The sequence below is a fragment of the Diabrotica undecimpunctata genome, chromosome 2 (assembly GCF_040954645.1).
Source record: "Diabrotica undecimpunctata isolate CICGRU chromosome 2, icDiaUnde3, whole genome shotgun sequence".
Classification (NCBI taxonomy): Eukaryota; Metazoa; Arthropoda; class Insecta; order Coleoptera; family Chrysomelidae; genus Diabrotica; species Diabrotica undecimpunctata.
In genome coordinates, this window is record NC_092804.1 from 53,215,611 (window position 1) to 53,243,203 (window position 27,593).

The 27,593-nt window shown below is 32.7% G+C and overlaps 2 protein-coding genes and 1 long non-coding RNA gene across 4 annotated transcripts; 1 reads left to right on the top strand and 2 right to left on the bottom strand.

The window, feature by feature from the left end:
• Positions 1–2,440: 2,440 nt before the first annotated feature.
• Positions 2,441–6,755, bottom strand: LOC140433684 (dehydrodolichyl diphosphate synthase complex subunit nus1-like). The gene is made up of 2 exons (XM_072521663.1): positions 6,370–6,755; positions 2,441–5,726 (listed from the first exon to the last, which is right to left on the bottom strand). The coding sequence occupies exons 1-2, from the start codon at positions 6,739–6,741 to the stop codon at positions 5,532–5,534; spliced, it is 567 nt and encodes a 188-aa protein (XP_072377764.1). The 5' UTR covers positions 6,742–6,755; the 3' UTR covers positions 2,441–5,531.
• Positions 6,756–8,920: 2,165 nt separating this feature from the next.
• fest (wurstfest) lies at positions 8,921–22,455 on the bottom strand. 2 transcript variants are annotated; one of them, XM_072522884.1, is made up of 5 exons: positions 22,333–22,455; positions 20,340–20,542; positions 16,766–17,022; positions 9,831–10,145; positions 8,921–9,155 (listed from the first exon to the last, which is right to left on the bottom strand). In XM_072522884.1, the coding sequence occupies exons 1-5, from the start codon at positions 22,367–22,369 to the stop codon at positions 8,930–8,932; spliced, it is 1,038 nt and encodes a 345-aa protein (XP_072378985.1). In that variant the 5' UTR covers positions 22,370–22,455; the 3' UTR covers positions 8,921–8,929. The 2 variants fall into 2 exon arrangements, with proteins under 2 accessions (XP_072378985.1, XP_072378984.1); XM_072522883.1 differs by having other exon boundaries at positions 20,340–20,554; positions 22,333–22,439.
• On the top strand, positions 11,758–14,551 carry LOC140434542 (uncharacterized). Its single transcript, XR_011950059.1, has 3 exons — positions 11,758–11,916; positions 12,448–14,124; positions 14,181–14,551. It is a non-coding gene; the product is annotated as an uncharacterized lncRNA (long non-coding RNA).
• Positions 22,456–27,593: the final 5,138 nt, after the last annotated feature.

Sequence of the window (27,593 nt, forward strand, 5' to 3'; positions counted from 1 at the left end):
GAAAACTGATGAGAGATCCCTTTTATGGACAAAATGGAAACAAACGAAAAAGCAGCATGGACATCTTTTAAACTAGTTGTTACCGGTTTCCTAGGAAACAAAAAAGATCCTAACTACAAGACAATCGTCGCAGACATGCTCGACAACTTTAAGAAGCTGGGATGTAACATGAGCATTAAAGTTCATTTCCTCCATTTACATCTAGACTACTTCCCTGCAAACCTTGGTGATGTAAATGAAGAGCAGGGTGAAAGATTCCACCAAGATATCAAGAAAATGGAAAGAAGGTATCAAGGAAGATGGAACGTCAACATGATATATGACTACTGCTGGATGCTAAAACGAGATGACCCTCAACGAGTACACAGACGGAAAAGCAATAAAAGAAGCTTCGACGGAAAGCAAATGCGTTACTATAAGGACTTATGAGCTTAAAGAGAAATGTAAGTGTACTAGATATGTAGTTTATAACATGTATTATACATGAAATAAAATCCTTTAACTTAAGAAAAAATTTGAAAAATTGCTAAAATTTTGTTATTATACCAAAAAGTAATTCCTTTTTTGTGAGAAAACCTTAATGTGATAGAAAAAAATGGATTGCATTTTTGCAATCAGCGCTGAAAAATACATAAAAATCAGTTATGAAATTCCAAACAATTTTAAAAAATATTTTTTTTGTAAACCTGTGTATTAATCAGTGGCATAAAACTCAAACTTGAAAAAGTAAAACGCCAACAATCGACTAACCAATTAAATACTGACTGATAGATGAGATAGAAAAGAAGTTCGAAAAATCGGAAGAAACACATGACCTCGAAGACCACTGGAATCAGATCAAAACCACCATGCAAGAAACAAGGAAAAAGTAAACTATTAAAATGGTACAGCAACAAATGAAAAAAATAGAAGAACTGCAGAAAAAGAATGGCACATTTAGTATGTATAAAAAGGTGCGCGAAATAACTGAACCACACAGGTCAAAATGGGGTTTTTCCCATAGCCAATATTCCAATAGCCAATTATCAGCAACGTTAAGTTATTAGAACCACTCGTCCTCGATAGAATAAGAAAACAACTTGAAGAAATACCGATCGAGCAGGCAGGCTTCCGATAATAAAGAAGTTGCGCAGATTAAGTTCTCTCACTTACCATCTTTATTGAGGCAAGGTTTTAGAGAAAACTTAATACTGCAGCCGCGTTAATAGACCTAACTGCGATCTACGAAACAATTTGAATAGAGATTATGGTTTGCACGCTTCTCCAAACAATACTTTGTAAAATCACCGCTCAAATATTTAACAATACGTTAAGCGATCGAACGATCCAAGGGGTGATGGTAACCGACATTAGCATACCTAGAAAACTGAAGAATAGACTGCTATTTAGCCTGTATATCATGGGCATACCGGGAACCACATTGGGAAAGTTTGGCCAATGACTGGGTCCTTATAACAAGGATAAAATATTTTAAAGAAATTGAAGAAACCCTTACTGTGCATTTAGACATATTCCGCATGTGGTCTTTCTACAATTAAATTCATATCTGGAGTTTACGGACAACGGTCAATGATTTGTGATCCTTTGGGTTTTTTGTATACAGAGCAAGTCGTATTTGTTTTTCGACACAGATTATACAGTAGCTGTTCTTCGCAAGATGAAAGACATTCTACATTCACAGATAGTTCTTAGACTTGGCTATGATAACAGCCTGATTAAGCTTTCGCCAGGCATTTCTAGGCTTAGTGATGCTTTTGGGTTTGGAAGGATTGTTAATATGATGAAGAGTAATTATTGAGATTTCCTTTATATGTATTAGAAAGATTAATTAATATTAAATAATATCAAATATTATTTAATATTTAACTGGGTCAAGATTGTGTACTTGTGTACTGTGAAAAGTGTCCTAATTTCTTGAGCCACTCTTGAAAAGTGCTGTGTTAGCAACTCGTAAGTGATTGCAAAAACCTACCTCCAGATACCTTACAGCAGCCAGCAACGGTGCCCAAACAGTCGATCGCGATCGACCGGTCGATCGCCACAGCTTCTGGAGTCGATCGCAAAAGATTCAGATCCTGATCGAAATATTCCATGCTTCTGAGGCAATGTGACCGCGCGACGTTTGGCGACTGTTGCCGATTGTTCTCGAGTGTCCGTTTATTGTATAACAAGCTGCGGTGACAGAGCGTTATGTCAGTGTTTATTAAATTATGACAAGTAGAAGTTGAAGAATTAAAATAGCAATATTTAAAACACGAAATGGGTACGACAAATATCTCACATCAGGCTTACGGTTGGCACTCAGTAATTACGCAACGTTTTACAAAGCGATTATAAAGTGTTTTCAGAAATCTACATATTTTAGTATCTAGGCTCCATTACTTACTACTTATTAACCTCCAATAGCAAATAGACTGTAAAAAAATAATAGAAACAACTCTTATATATTCATCATTATTTATTTACAAATTTCAAACGCTTTTATTTCGTCATGAAATTTGGTATCACAGGTAAAAACAGCAAACTTAAATAAAGCTGACACCTTCCATAATTTTGCTACCAAATTGATGTTACATACACTTTTTGTAAAGGTAAAAAATCGCTACCTTTCGTATATTTATCGTTTAATCAAAAAACATCAATTTAACGAAAAGAATACGAGAGGTCTTTGGGATAAATATTACTTTTATAAAATTATTTTTGTTTGGCTCAAGGGTAAGTCTCGTGTTTATTTTGTTTACTAAAGTCGTTTATATTAAGTTTACACAATGATCAAAGTAAATTATCAGATTTTCTCATTTAAATCTTACATCTAATAGTAGTCTTCATTTTAAATATCATTTATTACCATCGAGAATATTTTTGTTCTTAGTTTAGCTGCATGAATAACGGCGAAATGTAAAATACATTTAAAAACAATTTGGTTTTAGAAGATATATGTTCTTGATATTTGTAAAAAAAATGTTTTAAATATAATATTCAGAATCTAACAATATGTTTATGATATCAATGATTGTATTTAACCGAATTCTTACCAATGATGGTATTTTGTGGCAATATAACCCCATCGTTTAAATTTATCTTCCAGTATAACACTATCTATTGAAACAGAAAGACAATAGATAAAGAAGTCCAATAAACAATGTGTATGAAACATAAAAATCATTACGAGTAATAAGGACCATACAAGAAACACATCAGGTAAAATATCAGAAGTGGAGGGCAATATCGAAATAACCACGACACTGGAAAATCAGAGGAAATTTGATATAAGAACGAGGTGGGACTAAAAGAATCATTGAATGAACCCCTAAAAGAAACCAACCAGCTCTAGTTATGATGTGAAATAAGTAAAATCAAATAAGTTACCGTTCAACTTTACATCTATCTTCTTATTTCAACCCGTATGTAAAAAATTGAATGAACCTAAAAGAGGTTTATATCTGATATATAAAATACTGAAGTTTGCCAACAACATCTTGATATATTATTAATTAGAACTACTTGCACTACATTTACAAGTAAATAAATTGTACTTGTAAATTTATTATATATGTAAATTTATGTTATATTTACGGTCTAAGTTTTCGGTATCGTGATAAGGTGGCAACACTACTATGATCTTCCCTCTTAGGTCAGGCCTTCCCTTACGATTTTTGTTCGCGCGATTTTTTAGTCGCAATGATTAAACACATTGTTTCACATACAAGTAAATCCATTTGCGACTAAATAATCACAGCGATAAAAAAACCGGTACCAGTCTTAAGGTTAACCGCGACGCGACGCCCCACCATGATGAATCATACGGAAAGCATAGACATGATTCCACTTACGTTTAGTCGCAATTCTGAAGCTAGTTTAACCTGGTGTGTCTTCAACAATATTTAATTTTAAATATCAGACAACGAGGGATATGCTGGAAATGTTTGGGGTATTTTGAGTACTCCACTTGATTCTCCACTTTGTGTCACTATATGTTATCGATGAACTAATTATTGGCAATAATTCATCAAAACTACTTCTTGACAGGATGCTCGCATAAATCTTTTAAATAACATGTAAAACTGTCCTTTAAAAAAATCTTTTATTTGTAAATGGATGAATCTAATAACTATGCATTCGCCGTTAACTTCTCGCCCAAACCAAAAGAACGATTACATAAGTGGTTTCAATGTCATCCATTGGAAAATTGATGTAATTCAGAGATTTATAAATCGCAGTGGACACACTCTCTAGATTTTTTGCGACAGCGATTTTTTTGTCGCCGCGATCAAAAATCGCAAGTGGAGGCTTAGTATTACACTGATATAGTACATATTAAGGGCCAGTGCACAAGGGGCAACTGTTTTAAAAGTACGGTTTAAAACCGATTGGGCTCATAACTGTTTTGTCACCTTGGCAACGTAGGGAGATTTTGACAACCAGTTTAAAATACGTCATTATCTAAAACCGATTTTGTTCTACCTCTTCCCGTGGTCACAGTTGCAAACGATTTGTAATTATTACCTAAACATTTGAAAATCCTTTTACTATATAAATATTTTAAGGTTATTTAAATTATACGAAAATTAAAGACTGGTTAAAACATATTGTTTAGATTATTTCAATAGTATAAAGAATTTATATAACCTCAATATTTGAAAAAGTTTAATAACATTTATATAAGATTTTATTTTAATTTTATGTAGAGATTAGATCTGTCAGATGGATATACCTAAGTATAAATAAAAAGGCTATTGCAAAAAAAAATATTAATCTATTTATGTTTCAGACTAACTAATAACTTTTTCAGATTGGAAATTTAATGGAAAATCTAAACATGATATCATTTGTTCACATGTCTACTGGTAGCCGAGAAATATCATATTTGTGAACAAAAACACTGTTTTTTTTTCAGAAAAACTGAAAATAACTATTTTGAACATTAATATTGTATTATAACCCAACTAATCCAAAACCATTCGCTCCGTGGGCGAGACAGACTTTATTTAGGTTGTAAACTGATTGCAAACAGATTGTAGATGAGACTAGTTTTCAACCGTTGGATTAAAACAGTTGCGCCGTATACGCTGGAGCTTTTAGTAGATGCCATCTAAACTTGAAAGTCATTCCAAAACGCAATTGACTATAAGCAGTCGTTTGAAGCAGTTGGAAAAGTGATCTTAAAAATGGGAAAAGAGTATCGTGCGTAAAAGAAAGTTTTAACACCGATCTTAATTCGCTTGCGATATGTAAATAAATATTGTGGCTGTTATCGTTCAATTTCCGCCACATAGAAATGGTAGGCTAATGTGGTTTGTGAATATGTTCAAGATGACCTATATAAAGGACATCTAAAAACTGCTACCACACCAGATATCATCGACCAAGTGTGTGATGTGGTTTTAGATGATTACCTACTACACCTGAAACCAAACAATAGTGAAAATAGAAAACAAAAGCCGATTATTCAACTCAAGAAGGCGAGAACAGTTTCGTTGGTGAGGAAGATCATGGTGAATAACTATCTTGGTAAAACCATAAACCGAGTACTATTTTCCCACCCTCTGTTCACATTTGCTGTACTTTTCCAATTTTTCCACAAACACCGGGAATGTGATGTTGACTTTGTTGACTTTAAAGAATTCTGTTAGTCTTAACTGCCAAGAAGGATAATTATAAATGTTCAGTTTCTTTCCACAAATAATAGCCATTTCTGGATCTGGAAATTCATACTGTCTTAATATCTATCTATCTATATAAGGATTTTTACAGCTGTCGCCGCCTTCCTTCTTTCAGCCAACGTCTCCAGTCCTTTCTGTTCTGCCATTCTCCATCTCTAAGGTCTCGTCTTTCCATGGCCTCGTCCACTTCATCCCTTCATGATCTTCGGGGTCTACCTCTTTTCCTCCTTCCTATTGGACTTCAATCCGAAATCTTTGCTATCCACCTTGTATGATCTGTTCTTCTCACATGTCCATACCAAATTAAACGTTTTTCTTCGATGTAGCTGAGTATGTCTTGTTCTACTGCCATTCTTCGTTTTATCTCCTCATTTCTGATGCGATCCATTTTTGTCACTCAGCAGCTTCTTCTCATGAACTCCATTTCAGTTGCTGTGATTTTGGACCTGTTTCGTTTATTTATTACCCAATTCTCTGCTCCATAGGTCATTATACTCCGTACCAAGGTGTTATAAATTCTCTTCTTACTGCCTTAATAGTAATTCATTAATTTTTTCTTTAGTAATGTCTTTTTCTTTATTTAAAGCTAATTTTTTAGTAACATTTACTATACTTTGCTTTCCATCCGCAGACATTAACAGTTTTACATGAATTTTGGACCCAATAATCTATTTTTATGCCGCTGTTCTGCATGGGTATGTCAAATTATGTTGATATTCTCCAATTTTCTGGATTCTACAATTTGCTGTAACTTCTCTTCATATTTTTTTAAATTATCTTTATAATCATAGAAACCAACGTACGGAATATTAAGACCTAAACACCAATATACGAGGTTAGCCAAATCCACCAATGAATATTCTTCAACACAAATAATGATAGTTAAATGTTGAGGCTTTTTTGTTAGTCTAGACAGTCTTTTCTTTAACTGGTCAGCATCATTGACAGTAGATTCTGGGTTTATAACCCTTATACAATTTTGATAAATAAATAAAAGAGTTCTCCAAATATTTTCAAAAAATGTATATAAACTATGTAATAAAATGTAAAGTACTTTATGACCATCAATGACAGGCATTTTGATGCTATTATGTCTGACTAACACGTTCACATTTTACGAAAAAAATCTTCAGACTCCACACCTCACCGTGAACTCACTGGATTTTTGGGTCCAAAAATTCATGTAAAATTCTTAATATTTGCGAATGGAAAGCAAAGTATAGTAAATGTTACTAAAAAATTAGCTTTAAATAAAGAAAAAGACATTAGTAAAGAAAAAATTTGTGGATTACTATTAAGGCAGTATGAATTTCCAGATCCAGAAATGGCTATTATTTGTGGAAAGAAACTGAACATTTATAATTATCCTTCTTGGCAGTTAAGACTAACAGAATTCTTTAAAGTCAACAAAGTCAACATCACATTCTCGGTGTTTGTGGAAAAATTGGAAAAGTACATCAAATAATGTGAACAGAGGGAGGGAAAATAATTGTTTTATAAAAAACTGTTTTGTTTTGGTTATATTTATTAATAAAAAAATAAACCGAGAATACTACCCTCAACATTTATTGAAGCTGAATGCCAACATTCGTGAACGCAATAAAGATTTAAAGAAAAAAGATATGTTTTTTCACATCGAGGGAATACACCCGCCTCTCAAAGTTAATGTGTAAGTTGATAATGTGCACGTCGGAAAGTGCAGGAACGTCCACCTTATTTCCAAATTTGGCACCCTCGGACTTTCATTCTGAAAACTGAAGGTATCCTTCACTAGTCAGCTCTTTTTGTCGGCTGTAGATAAGTACTTAGCAGCACTTCCAGACGAACAGTTAGTACAGAGGAGCTAACAGCATTTTAACGCTGCTGTAAATGAAATTTATGCAAGAAAATTTCTACTAAATAAAAGCTAAATGGGTAAGCAAAATAAACGGGGTTTTTACAAAAATACATCACGAAACTATTAGAAGATAATTAGAATTATAAATATCTATAGATATACATATCTTAAACGATAAATGATAACCAAACCATAGCACTTCTTTGTTGTATAAGACTGACTGTTTTCGGAAAGTTGACCTATGTTTTCGAATCTGAAAATAATTCAATTCAAACAATCTGTGTCTTACCAGTGCTCAGCTATGGCGGAAACCCTTACCATGACACGGTATAAAATGAGAGTAAGTCAAAGTGCAGGGTTCGATGTTGCTTACCAAAAGGCCACCCACACGAAAGACTGAAGATCTAAATCATTGCCAAAAACTGAATGCAAGCGACACAAGATTGAAACATATGGAAAGTGATGAGGAAGATCTACGTTCAGCAATGTATACGCAAAGATTGAGTATTGATTATGATGATGGTTAAAATAAGCCTCGAAGAAGGCAAATATATAAAAACTCAATACACCAATTAGTAAATTTAACTGTTATATAACCCGACAAGAACCAAAGATAATCACCTAATAATTTAGGAAAATCTAGTGTACCAATTAACCTGTCAAAAGAAACCTTAAAGCTCTATTACCATAAACCTTCAATTCACGATCATTGTAACTAGCAGTCCTATTTTATATCATTTAAAGGCAGAATTGAGAAAAATTAAAAACTATAACTTTTTTTGGCTAGAAGATTGGGGCTTTTAGAGGTCATATAGCTATAAAAAGTATGCATAATCTAGATATAAAAAAAACGAAAATACATTGACTCGTGATAAATATGTAACCTCTAAAAAATACAATAGATTGCCTGAAATAGGTATTATTATATAATGCATATATCAATTTTGGAATAAATAAATGACGTGTTGGTCTTTGATAGGCCAGATCCATCGAGAGAGATATGACACATATATACGACGGAAGAGATTCCTTATAAATCCCTTTCGCAGGTTCATATCTAATAACTTGTACTAAAACTATGTATTTACTACTACAAAGCACTATTTTATTGATGGCAAAGAACTGACTAATATCCGAATCTACGTCAATGGTATTATTTTAGAAGTATATTCATAGAAAGATACTAACTTTGATCAATTTTGTAAGTTGCTCTCTTACGAATTCCTGGATTATTTTTTAACGGCTTTATAAATCCACTTTAAAAATAAAAACCCTTGAGCCAAATTCCATCACACAATGAAATAGATACTGAAATTTTTATAAACTAATAGCAAAATTCTTCTGAACACAATAATCAACTAAAGAATGACTGGAGATTCCCCATCAAAGAGAAAAAATTTTATACCAGCCATTATAACGAAATGAAAAACTAGTAAACTTTCAGCTGGTGCTTTTCGTCGAATCCGGCAGAATGTCCGGCGTTTCGGACAATAAAAGTTGATCCGTCATAGTGCATACGGCGCTCACCGCGCCTAACGAACAGATGGCGTGTTTGTCCCATCGAGCCTGTGCAGTGCATATAGGGAGAGGACACCGATGCAGAGCCATTGGTAGGGGAAGTCCTTAGAGAAAATTTGTTGCTATTTCTACCAACTCTGAAACAAATCCAGATTTACAATTTAATCTTAACTTTGTTAAACATATCAAATAAGGTAGAGAGTACAAGGAGGCGTATGTCATTTGATATTTTGTTATATAAGTGTTATATAACTTTAGCAATTAGTTGTTTTTCCAGAAGCACCATACAACCAGGAATTTTGCTAGATTTATGTATGGTTCTAATCATTATGGTAATCAATATATATTTGGTGCAATTTATGAATATAGCATCTGAAAAAGTCATTCCTTATAGATCTCAAGATATCTATAAGGAATAATATAAAGAAATAGCAGATGACAGGGATTTAATATCAAATTCATAAAATTTATAAAATATTAAAGAGAAGTATAAAGACTTCTTGTTTGTAGTTTTTAATAATACTAATATTTTAAATTTTTAAATATTAAAATTATCAAATGGATTAGTTTACATCAAAACGTGTTCTGATGGTCTTGTTTTGATGGTCTTAAAGGCTGCTGCCTGACGTCAGCAGATGTTAGATTCTCCCGCGTATAACTACAATAACCACAAAAGGGTCTCAGGTGAAAGTATAGGAATAGAAATAATCTTTTGAACAGATAAATATTTAATGACTATTTTTGTGAGAATATTGAAATCATTTGATGTAGATTATATCCTAAAAGAGAAAATATTATTTAAAAATTTGTACCTGACAAGTCCGTCGGCAGTTTGAGAAATCCTAACATTGTTAATAATCCAATTGGTGGTTCCATCTTCTGTCATCCAGCAGTTGGTAGCTTGAAGTACATTCATGGCTTCATTTACCAAATGAGTGGTATGTGTTGTATTCGGAGTGTCAAGGTAAGAATATGGTGAGTCTTCATAAAATATATTAAGAGTAAAATCGTGAGTCAAATCGTTAAAAGTATCGGTAGTAGTTCTAGTACCAGCAGAATCTACTAAGTACACCAAAGCACATTGAACGCTGGTAAAGCTTACTCCTTTATACCACATTTTTGCAAACCTAAGAATAAATAAGTCACAATAAGTAAATAAGACTTTACATAAAGGTATTTACATAGAGATGATAGGGAAATGAAGTATATCGTATGGGGCATGTAAAAATTTTGTAGTATGTTTATAACACACAAATTGCTCTTTCTTTTGATATTGGTTCCGCGCAGATATTTACGCAGCAAATAAACTGCAATCTTTCCGCTGATGCGGGCAAGACTATGATTTTTGAGGATGATGTCACTTCTCGATGGTCCGGCCGCGAGAGCAGTCGTTTTTATTGTGGAAGTCCGAATTTAGTCATCAGGACTTCGGTGTTGGCAGCCGTAAAGAGCAACGGAGGGACTTCACAAGTAAAGATCGTTTTCGTGAAGTTTTGGAAAAGCCGGCAAAGTTTCGCTTAATTCCACGTGTGTGTGAGAAGAAGGTAATTTGATCTTAAAATTCAGTATGGCAATCTTTGTAAAGTGAGTTAATCACCTTTTGTTGTGAGCTGTATCCTGTGTCAAAGTATTTGATAACAGCGTCTTAAGGGCTAAGTAAACCGACATGGTTTTAAGTGGAAAATAGGCAGCTGAGTTTGAAAAATCACATATTGTATCATCCAGGATAACCTGAAGTCCAGTTTTGGTATTTGATTTCTCCCAGGATTTGTCCAGCCTCCATCCATTTTGTGTCTTTCAAAAGTCAGGTTTTGATTGCTTGAAGTTTGTGGGACAATGTTTTTTATTCAAATGTAAGGTAACAAACTTTTTTAATGATTTAAAAAGACATAATTAGCCAGTGAAGCAAGTAGTTTTATTAAATTTTTCTAAATAAATATTTTTCGTTAATACGCTAAGATTTGCTCTGATTTCAATTTAAAAAGTTTATAAATAAATATGTTCAGAGGCGTAACAAAGTCCCCCGCGGCATGAAGCTTGCGGGAGGGCCCCAATATATCAGGGGCCCCATCTGATCGTCTAATATATGTAAAAATGTGTTATTTTATATTATTTTACGCATGCAGACGCAACGTTTTTTAAGCAGTGCCTGGAAATCTTAAAAACATAAACATAAAAACATCTAACATAAAACCTGTAAGTTTAAATTTAAGAATGCAAATTTTTAAATAGGCATATTCGGCAACTATCATCTCATATCTGCTACTCCCATAAACATAAACTTAATCCTTTCCGGACTATAAACTATAATGCTTTGTACGTGACTACTCAAATATTTGAAAGGTTTGAGAATTGCAATTTTGCGAATTTTAGAACAATATTTTTCTAGATCTAGAAATGCGTTTTCTGTTTACGTTTAGTATTTCGATACGATATTCAGCAGTAGTATTATATCCTTACATTGTTTGGTTGTTTGCATCTTGTGTTATTTGTGTTGGTTTTGTAACGAGTCCGTTACTTAAATAATCGTTTACCTTCTTTTTGTGACTGGAATCTTTAATTTAATTATAAATTAAATTCATTTTTGAAATATTCTTAAACCAAATATTTAAAACTCCAGTAAATTTTATTTTCGAAAGTTGGCATTAAATCCCGCCCTCTGTCTAAGACTCTGAAAGTACATCGTGGTGACAGCCGTAGCACCGTCAGATCGCCACTTGTTGCTGGAATCTCGTCGAGTGAACATCGTTTGTTCAAGGCGGCTGGGGAAGTGCCACTTTTTTTTCCCGAATTTGGTTTAAGTTTATTTTATGTGAAGAGCTGTTTATGTTAGAAGAAACCATTTGAGTTATTTTGTTGTTTTGTACGAGGATATTTTCAGTTGGATCACCCTAGCCGGTAAGATAACATTACAAATAAATTATAAGGAAAAATCCTTCATATCATCCGCCATTGTTAGTAAAATTCAGACCTATTTTAATTTCGTCTTTGATAGGTATTTCATATATTTTATACATGTTATATTTCACCTTATTTCATCAAGGAAAAGTTTTATACCTAAATAAATTATAAGTATTAGATTCTATATCTATCTCAAATTTTTATTTCCTTTCAAGAGTTAAAGCAAACAATTATGTATTTCAATTTCATACCATTTAAACCGGCTAATATTTCTTTTTTTTTTCCTATTCTATAATATATAAAGATCATGTTTTCCGTTAAAATTATCTATTTAATATATCCATACATTATAAAAACATTGTCACACCATTCGAAGGTCATTATTTACCGAAAACCATTAAGGTTTTTATTTCAATTAAGGTCACTTGCTGACATTTTTTGTATCGCCTTTCAAGATTGATAACCCTTGTGTTTTTCCTTACCTTTTGTATGTACAAAAACATGGAGTAACACAACTATTCCTTTTAGCCTACTCAAGAATCCAGTTACAAGTCAGGGGAAGAATTTTTTTTAGTTTTGGGGTTATCCTTACTTAGGACAAGGGGAAGAAGTTTCAAGGTGGTTTTTTATGGGAAATTAAGAAGAATTTTAAGTGACTTATTTGTCCAATAGTACCTGATCCAGGGAATACAGGTTTGGTATCTTGTTACCACCTGAGTCCAGTTCTCCACCGGATCATCTTCGAGGGAAACCGGCAGGAAGAACTGACTTATTTTTGTTTATCATTCAATTACTTTAAATAACTTTTGCTATGTCCTCTTCAAGGTTTTAACTTTTGGTTCTATTTTTAATAACAAAAAACTATCCTTAATAATAAATATCTTCAATTTAAAAAAAAAAACATTAATCATTATTAAACATTAACATTAAAAAACTTAATTTAATTATTTATTGTCTACCAAGGGATGAGGTTATAACTCTCCCTTGAATTTCTCTTTGTTAGGTTATTGTGTGCACACATATCCCGGAGAATTTTTACTTAAAAACCTAAACCATTTTTGAACGAAAACTAACTATTAGTGGGTAGTATATATTTATATTTATTATTTATACATTATTATTGGATATAATCTTTGTCACAATTTAAAATTTTAAGGGGAATATCAGGGGTAAATTGTTTTATAATTATATTCAGGGATTTTAATGTAAATATAGCTATAGTTAATTGTATATAAGAGGTGGTGGTTTAGTATATAAGCATTTAAAATAGTTTGTACCTAAGTTTGGTAATTATTAAAGGTGTGGTTAAAATTTAATATTTCAATTAGTACCTATCTTTCATATTTCAGCAATACAAGATATCTCGGAAGAAAACATTTAACTTCCTGGCGCCCAAGCATTCACTAGAGCAACTTTTACTTTTCATCTGTTTATTTCTTGGTGGTTTTCTTGTCATTAGTTCTTATATCTTACGGTCTCTGTAGGGCATGCAAATTGGCCGAATCCTTCTTTGAGTGTCAAGTGGTCATTCTCCTGCATAGTCGCTAGCCAACACTTGATTCTGCTATAATTTAAAATTCATAGTTACTCTTTATTTATTTCTTCTACATAATTTATGTCTATCTAATCCCTTCCATCTTCTGTTATTCCACATATTAGTTCGTAGGTGTATCAAGGTACATTTTAGAGTTTACCCTTTTGCTACACTGGATAGCGTCACCAAGACTCCTCTAGCACAATTTTTGTTACATTAACATATTTTTGTTACAGTTTACGGTTTAGTTGCATCAATTTGGTACGCACTTATTTATCAATTATTGATGACTTGTGTTATCATTGGACAATCTCTCAACAGATAAACGGTAAGATAAGGAAATTATAACACTTCCACATGTAATAACGTTCTTATTGTAATATATCTGCAGGAGACAGAATGAGTTCTAAGAGGGAATATAAAAGTGGTTCAGAAAAGCGAAAGCTACGTGCTCAAAAATCCGAACAAAAACAAAAATTACCAGAAATTTCTTCATTTTTTGTGACAACTGGTGAATTAAAACAGCAGCCTAGTGAAGCTGGTAAAGCATCAATAGATTCAGTTGATCTTAGTCAGGAAACAATAATTACTAATCCTATTTAAAATGAAAATGACAACCCAGAAGTAGAATTGGACGTCGAGCAGATTAATTACGCTTATTGTAGTTCCAGGTAACGTTTCATTTTTATTTGGGAAGATAGACTAATAATTAAAAAAATGCTTTTAGTTCCCATGAAGTTGATCACTGTTCTGATAAGGAGTTGTATAATGACAATATTGAAGATTTCACTATAAAAAAACAAATACTACAGCAGGGGCCATCTAAACCTAAAGGGCCATTCCCAAAAGACGCCAATAACTGTTCTTTTTCGGAAAACTTTTATTGTTTTAAATCTCCTACTGGAACTGAATTACCGCGTTACTGTTTGTGCTACTCGCAAAAAACGCAAGCAATAATATATTAGAAGTCCGCGATTATTATGATACCATACAAAGTATTTATAATTTTTTCGGCAAAAGTATTAAAAGATGGGATCATTTGCTAACAATGCAGAAAAATTTCCTACCAAAATCGCTTATTCTAAAATTATCGGTGACTAGGAGGTCATCCAGATTTCAAACTGTGCTTGGTGTAAAGCAGAACTACATAACAATTTTTAAACACTGTCTAAAATAATATTAACTACCACAGATCGTGAGGAGAGAATGACAGCTAATAATTTAAAAAGTAAAATGGAACAGTTAGAATTTGTCTTTCTAACTAGCTGTCACTCTTTTGCAGTCCAAAAATATGGATCTCTCACGCTCAACAGTACTTTTACATAACTGTAAAGAATTTTTATCAAATCTTAGGCAAAACTATACGTCATTTGAGAATCCAAAGATTTTGCTACCAATTGTGGCTTGCCCTGTACTTTTAAAATCAAAAGGTTTGGTAGAGTTAAGAAGCATTTCGATGAATTATTACAAGGTCAACGCATCTCAAACCCTGAAGAAAGATATAGAATAGGCGTGTTTTTCGGAAATCTGGATGTAGTCATTTAACAAATTCAAGCTAGGTTTTTAAGTATGTACAAAGTAAACCACGATTTTAAATTCTTAGATCCTAGAAGTGGATATATTTTCAAATCGGATGCAGAATTTTTTGCCGAATCCAGTAAATTAGTTGCTGCGTACCCGTCAGATTTAATTAATGAGTTTTTGGAGCAACTGCAATTTGTTAGAAAATCAATAAGGACACAGTTGGAATCGGCAAACTCTATTTATGATGCAGCCAAAATTATTCTCATAGATTTTCATTGCACTAGTGCTTGCATACCAGAAGTGTGTCATGCGTACATCTTATTTTTAACTACCCGTCACGACCGCTAGTTCAGAGATATCTTTTTCTAAACTTAAATTAATAAAATCATATCTTAGTAGTACAATGTCAGAAGCACGGTTATCTTCTCTAGCGCTTATAAGTATCGAAAGTAAGGTTGCCCATCAGATAGATATTAATAAAATTGTAGATATATTCGCTGATAGTAGTGCACGAAGAAAGTTGTTCATCTCATAGAATAATATTATGTAATAATGTAATCATTTATTATTTTTTGTTCTATTTTGTTCTATTAATTATTTTTTAATATATGGTATACAGCCAAATACAGGAACTTTGTTTCCTTGTGGATTTTTATTATATTCTATACCAATAAAGATGAAAAATGTTAGTTGTTATGAAAAAGTTTTTGTTACACAAGTCGCATTTAGTAATTTTTTAAAGGGGGCCCCATTTATAATTTTGCGGGGGGGTCCTGACTTAGTTTGTTACGCCACTGAATATGTTTAATGAATCAGCTAATTGTCATATTTTAGTTTTCTTTTAAATAAAATTAACCTTTGATAATTAATTATAATAATTCAGAAGGTTTAAGTAATGTTTGTTAATAAATTTAGATATTTTTTTGTAATAACTGTTTAAGTACAATAAAAATAAATATGTAATTTTTACCGTTAAACAAGGAGTTTAAAAAATGATTTCTTTTAAAAAAACATTCACCCTTGAAATTTTTTTAGGAAAGAAAAAACCTGAACCTTTCTTTCTAAGCAGCGAGAGGATTTTTTTAAACGGTGTCCTAATTTTAAATAGTTTAGATATCTTCTTATTTAGTATTTGCCCAGGACATCTCGGTAAGTATTTTTTTGATTTCTTTTTCGTAGTTAGTTCTGCTAGTCCTCCAAAGAAAGGAAACCTTATGCACGACTTTGCTCTACAACCAAAATACGAGTATCCGTTCGCAAACGTTACAAATTTATTTGCTTACCCTATCTCCAGTCCAATGATTGTTCAGTCCCCCCTTTTAACCCCCTATAAGCAATTGGCAACCCGCTATAACCCACCTATAAGTAATAATTGTTACAGGTTTTGGAAAAAAAAAACAAAGAAAATTCCTACTCGATTTTGATATAAAAGCTTGCGACCATGACAACTAAAAATAAGTCATACTTTGTTTTGTTTGTTTTAGTTGACAAATTGTTAGAAATATTTAGAAACCAGCAAGCCAGGTAACGATTTATAGAGCGATAACAGAATGCTTAGAGGGTATCATTGCATTAATTAATTAATTAATCTAGAAGACGTCATGTTTTGACAAAAAAAAGGGATTAGTAGATTGGTAGAATTCGCTCATAATTGGTAAAAGTAGTTATATTCAGCTCATATTGGTATAGCTTATAGCTCATATTGGTAAAAGACAAACTTAATTTAAAAGTACCAAACAAAAAGTTCATTTCAGAATAATATAGAAAATAATCTTTGAATTTACTTACTTATTATTTCCGTGGTTATCATTGGCCATGATTTCTACCCTAGATCCATATTGGTACACCCTTCCATTGGGGTGGATTAGACCAGAAGAACTACCACTGGCGCTTAGAGCCAAAACTATACCATTTTTTGCATTTGAAATACGAATAGCGCGGTCAAGCGACAAATCAACTCTGATATATTCGCGTAGATGCATGGTGATAATTCCTTGTGGTGAAATTATGGTACCACCAGAATAGCCATCGTCCGTGTAAGCATCCTAAAATTTTAAAATAATTAGTTCTCTTTAAATCAATTTAATATTAAATATATTTTTCTTTGGCATTTCTCAGAAACTTTTAATAGATACTAATGGATCTTTCCTTATATTCTCTACGTTTCTGTTTTTTTTTATTTTTGCATTTATGTATGTGCAAAACAGACAGAGTCATGTCTATATAAAAAGAAGAAGAAGAAGAAGAAGAAGAAGAAGAAAAACAAAATTCCTATGGAAATCTCTGGAACTGAATAAATTAAAAATTAACGCTATGGAGCATTAAATTACTTTGAATTACCACCCTAAACAAAATAGAAGGATCATAAAGACTTAAACGAATCATGCTATAAAAAAATGTAAACTTGAATAATGATAAATTAGAACACTTTTAGACACAAACAATGTCCTCCAACGGGCATAAAACTATCTGTACGTCTAAAAAGAGTCAAACGCAATATCCACCAATAACGAGAGCCAAAAGGTACAGTTGAGTCCATGGTTCTTTACCCGTGCGTCATTAGTACCTGGTGAAATAAAACACATACTTTTTATCTAGCACACACATTGTCTTCCATGCATGAAACTAAAGACAAACCAGCTACCGCCTGTTATTAAGTAAAGACACATTATTTTTATGAACGCTCTAAACTCAGTACATCGAAAAGGGATATAAGGTATAAAAAAGACGCTTGGGGACGTTTTCAGATTTAAAGTACGATTTGTGACGTTTCCGGTTTGTTTACTTGTGGCTCTCGGTTTGTTGAGTTTTTTGCTGTTTTTTGTCCTGTTTTTGCCTTTAGAAGTTATTTATATTACACAAACAGTTGTTTTTACAACTAATTGTATATTGGAGTGAAATTTTATGGTAAGTGTATTTTATTTTGCCATTAATTTATATACAAAGTTGACCTTATTCACACATTTAAGGAATGGTTTTTTTAAGTTTTCGAAAAAGTGAAGGAAATGACAAAAATAAAATATTTTATTGAATTTTTTAGATTATGCCTAGAAAAACTCTTACCTCACAAGCACAAGAACTCGTTTTAAATTTAATCGAGTAATTTGAATTAGAAAAAAAGGAATGGGGGACCCTTGAAACCGTTGTCATCTGTTCAAGAGATAAAAAAAAGTACAATTTTCAAATGTGCACTACTATAAAGCTTTAAGTATGACAAGCGTCATTATTTATTTGCCAACTTTACTACATAACAAAATATTTATAGTTAGGAACTTTTTATTTTTGGTTTTTTTTTTAATTTCAATTAAAAATATTAATAATATTTTAACTTTGTTTTAAAGGGTAGTAGCTGTACTTAAATTGGCGAGCAAAACAGTATACAATACAGTTTTCTCTTCTCCGGGAAAAAGCAGACCTCGTTTAATAACGAAAAATACTGATTTACCTGAGGGCAATAATGTAATATGTATCATGATGGTAAGTAAACCAAATTTTTGTTGAGAATTCGTTTCAGTCGTTTCTGGACGTACCATCGTAGAAGACAACCAAATTTTATTCGAACAGAGGTTCCTAATGGAACATCATACTACTATTCACAGATATTAAGAGGAATTATTGCGATCCAAAAAAAAACCTGTCAACTTGTAACGATCTGCATCGCCTCAGTCCCATTAGCGCTTCGTACACTTCCCGTCATATAAAACTGGTACACTTTTTTTTCCCAATGTAAACCTGTGTTCAGACTGGACACAATAGTCCATGAATCAATTCGTTGTTGCCATCACAGACCACGGAATTGCACAAAATCTAAATATAATAAAAATAACGTTCAAAAATGTATAAAGTTTTTAGATAGGTATTATTTTTATTATTAACAACAAAAACTCGTATCTAATAAATTTAATAACCAGAGATAGGGTTGAGCTAATATCCAAAATGTTTGAAGGATCTTTAAACCTAGGGTATTGGCACAGGGAACATTGGAATGCATATACTGTAATTTTATACTTCAATTACATACCGAACACGAATTGTATTTTGTGTCAATAAGTTTAGTTACATGCAAACTACCAAAATTAAATTATTATTTATTACAAGAACAATAAATGTGAAAAACTAACATTATACTTTATCTTATATATATACTATAAACTATAAAATATCCGGGACGAAAAAACGCTTTTCAAAACGTGACAGTTACAATCCAATATCTCACTGTAATGTTTTATTATAATAATTTAAAGTTATGTCTAGATTGATTTATCTATCATTATTTTTAAATTGAAATATTTTCATAAATTTTAATAAAACACAAATCAATGTGTGGATACTTAATTAAGATTATCGAAAATTACAATAGTAATAGGAGAATTTTTTAGGATGCATGTTTAAATAAATGTGACTGACTGATAGAGAATGATCGATAATGTTTTAGTTTTTAATATACTCAAAACTGGCGATCTGTCACACAGCCCTACTTTTAGCTGGTTTCATATAATATTTTCGTTGAACTGGCAACAGTGCCCTAGAAATTAGAATGACACATGTGACAAGACCAACGTACACAACTTAAAAAACACGGTTTTTGGTTATAAGAGTTGTACCAATTTTTTATGACGCGAACGGTACATACGCATCACCACCACAAGTTCCTTTTCCATCGATGTGCGCTAGAGGAGATGGAAGTCCTTTAACCGTATAAAAAAGCAGCCGCCGCAAGAGAAAGGTGAGTTTCGGAGTATTGATTTGAGACAGAGGTATTCTCTTCTGTGACCGATTACTGATTGGTCACCTTCCGTTCTTCGCCGGGCTGAGTGTTAATTAGCACATTCTATCTCTATTCCTTCGATCCGTTTCTTTTCGTCTGTGTGTAGTAACACACGTTAATTGCCGTTTAGATTGTATGCCATTAATTGTGTTTTATTTTTCGCAGATTTCGCGACGGTCGTATCGCCGTCGTCGCCAGGATTGACGTTTCAATTTTTATTGTATATATTACATAGGGTCTAATTTTATTTTGTTATTTATTTATTTCGAATATATTTTTATTTAATTCATACCTGTGTTTTACTGAGTCTGTTGTCTAAAATAGGTACCCGTCACAAACTTTAATCTTAAAGAAGGGGATTTGTCTGAAAAAAGTGTAGACGAGAGTAAATTCCAATGGGCTTTGCTTATTGAAAATGAAAAAAATTCCAAATAAATAATCTCGTACAATGTCTGTCATATTATTTTAAGAGAAATAACAAAAAAAAGAATGAAAGAAAATAAAAGAAATGTAATCCACTCAAGTAAAAAGAAAAAGAACAAAAAAAAAGAAGACGTAAATAAATATCTGTAACTTATAAAATTGTCTACTTACATTGTATTCTTCAGAAAAGTAATTTTTCACTGTAATGGGTTTCGGAACGTACAGGGGGCGAGAGGTTTGCCCCTCGTACCTTACAATATCTCTGGTAGGAAGGTCGTCATTAGCATGAGAACTTGTAAAAACACTTCTACTTCTAGGACGGGGTACATCCTTGCGTCCATTTTCGTACACTTTAGGTATCCTGGTTATACTATCTGAAAATGTAACTACGAAAGGTAAAAAGTTGATTTATACCTAAATCGTCTAATTTTGTGATATTTTAATCAGTTTATATTAAAATGGAGGAAGCAGATATTACTCAGGGAGATTTTCTGAGTCCTGTATTGTTCAACCAATTTTTGATGAAATAATAAAAAAAGTAAGAACTAAAAAGGATACCAAATGGGAGAAACAAATTTGCTAAGATGTAAATTGGAGCTGGAAGGTCAGATAATAGAAAAAGTGATCGAGTTGAAATATCTAGGCATCACATTATCTAGCTACGGAAAGCTCGAAACAGAAGTGGAAGATCAAGTGAATAGAGCAAACAGAGCCGTAGGTTGCCCCTGAATGAAACAATATGGAGAAATAAAAATATCGGGACAGAAATGAAAGGCAAATTTACAACACAGTCATCATACCCATAATGACAAACGCGGCAGAAACACGACCTCAGAGAGTGAACAAAAGGATATTAGAAATAGCAAAGATGAAACCACTTAAAAAATTGATGGTACATCAAGGACTGGGTAAGAAATGGACGAGTAGAATGGAACGATTATATAAGCCGAATGAACAAATAGAGTAGTAAACACGGTAAGAGACAGTTCTCAATAGGAAGACTATCAGTCTTTTGTTAGCATTTGAGTTCGTAGTTTTACTAAAAGTTTTTTTTAATAAATTTCACTTTTTAACTCACATGCGTGAGCGGGCATGGACGGTAATTGAAAACCACTCACGCGCCAATCCCTGCTCATAACCCGGAAGTCCATTCCGACCTGGAGGTGCAAGACTAAGAAAAGAAAAGTTTACTATACAACTTATTAGTAGATATGTTAACATCCTATCCTGTATTTATTCCTTTACTATATAATATTACAAATAAGTTGTAAAATTATATTATATTAAATAAACTCTGTATGCCACTTACAATTTTGTTTTTTACAACGTAAAATTGTTAAATTTTTCTGGGAAAGTTGGGTTTATGGATGCGACCAAATTACTCTCGTAACCGGGCGTCAGATATCCTAAGAACGGTCCTGTTCATAAGCTAGACACCGCATCATTTTGTGTCTATAAGCTACGCGTATAAACTCGTATTTAGATTTTAACGATACGCGGTATGAATTATCTTGTATACTATTATAGCTAATAACTATATTTACCTATACCTATAATACCTATATTTTACATATAGATAACTGCGAAATCTGTTATTTGACACTGAATGTGCCAAAGAAGATAAAATCTACTAGAAATTCCACCAAATTCTACAAAAATTATACATATTTTAACTTGTCTATTCTAGTTGTTAGAAATAATAATCACTTAATAAAAATTTATTTCAACTCCATTCTTATTTTAAAGCTTGTTGTCTATCTAGAAAAATTAGAAGAGTTTAAAAACATATAGCATAATATTGTGTAATGTGCTATGCTTGTCTTGGCGGAAAAAAATTATCTCAAAATGGAACGATAATTAGAAAAACCATTTTAAATATTTTATTAAATTTTTAAAATATACCTATTAACAAACATTCGGTTAGGCTAGGTAATATTTGGCTTTACTTTCTTAACCTTCTCGATTTTGAATTTATTCATATAGCGAACAACTGTTACAGCTTTATACTTTATTTGGCATCATTTCAAAGTCAAAACGTTATATGCAATTTATTTATTTTAGTTGGAAGGTGGTTTTTATAGCTTTTAACAGAATTTCTAAATAAAATATGAACTTTTGATTTATATATAAGATACAGTTAGCATTTGGGGAAAATAATTCTTACCTTTACGGCGAAACACTTTATCACGGGGTTTATCCATTTTAAAAGATTTTTGGGGAAAAAAGGCTAAAACTGAAAGAACTGTCTACGGTAAACAAACTGCTTTTCACAGTCCACTAGATAAACATAAAATGAGAAATGTTTATATGTCTGTCATTATTAAAAAATATGTTAAAATGCATATTTATGTAACTGTCAAATTGACATTTTAAAATTTAATTTAAAAAAAAAGCACATATCTTTTGTAAAACTATACCTATTAGGTTAAGTCGCTGATTGTGAAAATGTTCAAGGAAGAGAACAAAGAATTAGGTCATAAATTCATTAAAAGACATAAAATAAAGAAAATATATGAATTAAGTAAAATGTGTCAAAAGACAAGAGACCATGGCAAAATACAGAAGAAGAAGGTACATGTTATCAATCCTTGAAAAGGGAACAGTGCTAAGAAAAAGAAGAAAAACAAAAAAAGGACGAGAAACAACTAGAAAATAATTTACATCATACTGAATCAAGAAAAAAAAATTATGATATATTATTTGCAAGAAATATAGATAAAAAGGACTTACAAGACATAAACAACAACAACATGATATATTATTTGCAAGAAATATAGATAAAAAGGACTTACAAGACATAAACAATAATTAAATATTTTGTTTTCCGAAAATTTTCAATACAAAAAAATTGTAAACATACTTACAATAAGTAATTCATTGTTCTATTTTTATAGGTATTGAGCTTCCTGGAAACTAATTTTCTACTTGCTGTTTGTAGATTTATTTTTGTAAACGAAGTTTTTATAAGGGGAGAAGCAATTCAAACTATCACAGTTCTTGTTGTATGGAAAATCTGATACTGCATTTGGAGATTACTAATATTTTTTTATTTAAACACAAAACAACATCAACCAGTGGTTGGAGGATTATTGGTGGTGGAGTTATTACTGGATATAACAAATACAATTATTACATTAAATATAATTGAATAATTTGATGTCTTTTAAATAGGTTAACACTATTAACATTACCTGTGAATCCGTAGGATCTTCTTTCTTCCATTAATTGCGGACAATATAAGCAGGATATGTTTAACAGTCAGTGGATCAGAGCAGCTGGATAATATAGGTAATCGTTCTTTTGTTATTAACCTTTCAGTACACGCGCCTCAAAAAGTTGCTTCAGTACATATTGATATAGCAAATATGAGACGGATTCAATAAATTCTTCTATATTGAACCATTATTATCTACAAACACTTATTATTATTTTACTTCACTATATTAATTATTTCGAATACAACAACCTAATATATCCATACTTGTGAACCAGTTATCGCTAGTATCTAATATTTCTTCCTGATCCTTACATGGGTTCACATAATGTCAAGACTACCGCTTTGGAAGAGTTGTTCACAGCATGACTACTAGGTTGCTGTCCTACATAATAACACTTGGCATCAACTAGGCGAAAATTTTAATCCCATATTTATTGGGTTTATTTGGAATATATTGCCTAACTGGGTAACGCCCTCGAAACGCCTACTCTCATCCACTGTTGAAAAAGACTGAAAAGAATGAAAAGGATTGTAAGCAGTTTTACACTTGGTAACGAAGGCATCAAATATTTTCCGTATGGGTGCTAACTTGTGCAGCTTTTTGTGTTCTTCGCGAGTTTCAGAATTGCTAAATCTTAAGTGCCGTAAAAGAAATTGGAACCCCTGTTCCTTGTGTATTTTATAAGTCTCGTAAATTTAGGTGACTTGATTTTAAGATGCCGGCTAAGTACAACAATCCAAATAGTGCTTGAAGCTCGCACATGTCCGTAGGTGATGTATCTCTTGAGAATAATTGGCTGCAGTTGAAGATATGCTGATTTGTATATTCAACAATAATTTCTAACATACCTGTATTAAAAAAGTATGTCCAGATTTCAAGTGGTTCTTTCAGTATTTTAGTTGAAGTTTTCATACCAGATAAATGTTTCAATAAATTCACAGATCTGATTTTAACATTCTTTGGTGGTACATTTTTTTCCACTTAGTAGATTTGTTTTTGCCAATAAAAAATGCTTTTGTGACAGGATTTGCTTTCACTTCAATATTCGAAATATCTTGTTCGCTTTCTGAATTATCATTTCTTTCTTCCACATAGTCTTCGTCTTCGTAATCATCATCATAGAAAGGTTCTTGTTACTCATCATCTAATAATGCTTTTTCCATTAACTTTTGAAGGCGGTTCAATATTTGCATATTATTTGTATATAAAAGAAATTGATTTTGATTGTAAGATTGTGCAGAAAAAAGATTGATTTATACATGAAATTGTGGGAATACATGCTCACACACTAACTAAGATAATATAAGTTAAAAAAATCATGATCTTACCTTTAGTTAATTAAATAATCCAATAAATATAAAACATATGTCAGTTACACCAGTACACACGCGCGGACTCTCAATCCGCATTTGCTTAAGATTTGGAAACAAGATAACGTACTAACTTCTCAGTCTAGACTAACATAAAGCAGCCGAGTGGATGAACATATACAAAGCGGCTGCAGAAAATAGTGCGAGATATGTGAGAATTTCTATATTTCAATCAACAGCGGACTGTCAGTCCGCGCGCGTGTAGTGGAAGGTTAAGTATTTATGTGTTAAGGCAGTAGGTATGTCCAATTCTTAGACTTTTAATAATAACTTGGTTTCTTCTGTTTGAAGTACTCTCCAGGAGACATGTATTTTTAGGCAAATAACATTTAATTTTGTACTCAATTTTTTTGTACCTTATTTGTAACTGTCAGGACCGTACTCCTAATAATTTTTCATTTTAGATTATTCCCAATATTTTTGAAACCTTTTATAAAAAAATATTCTTTATAAAAGGCTGATAAATCGAGAGATCTTATTTACTAACTCTGTTAGCTAGGTATCCGACTTGACAGCATACATCCATTCCTTTCTGTCTTGTGTAATCTCCATCCAATTCTCCACGCCCATAGCTTTAAGCTCCACACTCGGGTCCACGGGGTCTTCTTCTAGTTGGGGTTTCTTCCCATATTTGTCTTTTACATTTTTTCCTTAGAATGTCTTCTGAGGAATCTTCTGGGGTTAATTTCTTTTCTTATGTTGTTATTTTCCCTACGATTTTTCTTTCCAAACACATAGTCGCTCTTCGTTTGCTTCTGTTATCGTCCACGTCTCACTATCGTACATCATTGTGGTCTTATTGATTATTTTATATAGATTTATCTTTGTGTATCTTACTAGTTGTTTCGATTTTATAAAGTTTTGAAGGTTGTAAAGGCATCTGTTCACAGCTTATATACTATTGTTTATTTCTTGTGATCCGTCATTTTCTTCAGTTATTGTCGTTCTAAGATAGGTTTTGTGTATGTGCAGGGGTGTGATTGGTAGGGTTGCGGGTTGGTGGATTATAATATGGAGTGTCTGCTTTGGATGTGGACGGGGTAGGGTGATATTGCTCTGTGTGTGTGTTCTTTTGTGTTTTCTTTGGAGTTGTGAGTGTTCTTGGTATGGTTTTGTTTGTGTCTATGTATTCTGAGGGTTTTTGCATGGATATGGATACGTCACTGTGGTCTGTGGTGGCTCGCAGACCCTTCTCCCACTCTTTCAAGTTGGGAAGAGGGCCCGTTGTGCATAGGATGGTCTGGTTTTCGGATGCTTCCGTTTCCAGGTCAAAAGGGATATCTCCAAGGAGATTATGGTTTTTGAGGATTCTAAGCTTTCTTTGACTAGAAAACTTCTTAGAGATATGTGTATATTGTGAGGTGTAATCGAGTTTGGATGTGTGTCTGTGTTGTGTTGACTTTACCTGGATGAGTGTGCACTTGCGTATTACGGTAGGGCTCTACGGCGATGAGCTCTAAATCAGCACCAGTGTCAATATCTCCTTGCCCCCTTATTTTTCAATAACCTGTTTCAAGGATTTATCGACCAGCTGGAGCCACGCCCGTTCGGTTTTGATGCTAGATTGCAAGTTTTGGTACCTTACATGCACTATTATATACCTCCACGTGACAATTTCGCATTTATTGTTTGTTTCTGGTGGTCAAAGCTTCCAGAACGCGTCCCGTCGGCAACGTGGATCCGTTCGCGGGTTCACTAGGATTTAGCGACCGTTGGAAGACGTTGTTGGCGTTTTTCGCGCTCGATTGAACCTTTGTTTGCGGTTTGTCTGGAACTTCACTTCACTGGTGTGCGTTCACGATGCGAGATTACGCGCGACTGTGCTTGAGCTTCCCCTACTTTTTTGTCCGCATAGAAGCATATTATTGAAGAATAAAATTATTTTATTTATCATTACTTATTTTGTTACAGCCGGCGCCATGTGTATGTTTTCTAATAATGAAATTTAGTCCAAACTTTTTTTGTCGAAATTTATTAGTGATTTTGATTAAAAAATGTGATTTTAATAATATCATTTTTATTTAATATTGGTATTCTGTTTTTTTTTTCAGGATATTTAGGTTTACACAATGTCCAACAAAACGACTTATCCATCGTTAAACATTGCTTGTCCACAAAATCAATTCTACAAACAAGTCAAAGCCCATTCGGCATTTGGCACCACGGTGGAGGATATTTTGGTATCTTTTCAAATCCATCTAAATGGTATTCGTCCAAGTTCCAGATCACGATGAAGCATGACTCATCCTTACATTTACCTAGATGTCCTGATTAAGAAAAATCAAGCCCATTTTTTTTCCACTCTATTGTATATCGGAAAGAAAATCACTACCTGCATGCCAAACATTAGAGTAGTTAACAGATCAAAGTATTAAAGTATATAAAGCAAAGCCGCGACGCGTAATAATACTGCAATATTGCAGTGAACAGTGAACCATATAGTTAAATGAACTAGGGATTCTGAGTAAAGCGCGCATTCGTGGTGTAGGCAAACCACTCTCACAAATTTCGCAACCATGACATTCTTCTGTCCTGGATTTATTTTTCCTTCTATTTTTCCCTGCATTATATTTTGAAGTAATAATGCAGAAATATTCGAGTTTGTTCACTTTATAGTTAATTAATATAACCTCTGGCTCTTTTCCTATACGACGTAGTACTTCTACGTTTGTGACTTTCAGTGGCATCTATCTTTCTTCTTTCCGCTTGTCTTAGGTTTCAAGATTCACTTCCGTATGTCAGTATTGGGAATATTACGCAGTTATAAACCTCATTTTTAGAGTTCGTGAACTTTGAAAGTCATTCCATATTTGGGCCATCTTTCCTACGGCGATTTT

Excerpts from the sequence above, each read along its gene's own strand:
- LOC140433684 (XM_072521663.1), bottom strand. The coding sequence starts at position 6,741 with ATGCCTGTCATTGATGGTCATAAAGTACTTTACATTTTATTACATAGT. Across the intron at positions 5,727-6,369 it reads AATTGGAGAATATCAACATA|ATATTAAGACAGTATGAATT; the intron begins ATTTGACATACC and ends ATAGATAGATAG.
- fest (XM_072522883.1), bottom strand. The coding sequence starts at position 22,369 with ATGGATAAACCCCGTGATAAAGTGTTTCGCCGTAAAG. Across the intron at positions 20,555-22,332 it reads TAAAGTGTTTCGCCGTAAAG|TTACATTTTCAGATAGTATA; the intron begins GTAAGAATTATT and ends TACCTTTCGTAG. Across the intron at positions 17,023-20,339 it reads ACTTTTCTGAAGAATACAAT|GATGCTTACACGGACGATGG; the intron begins GTAAGTAGACAA and ends TTAAAATTTTAG.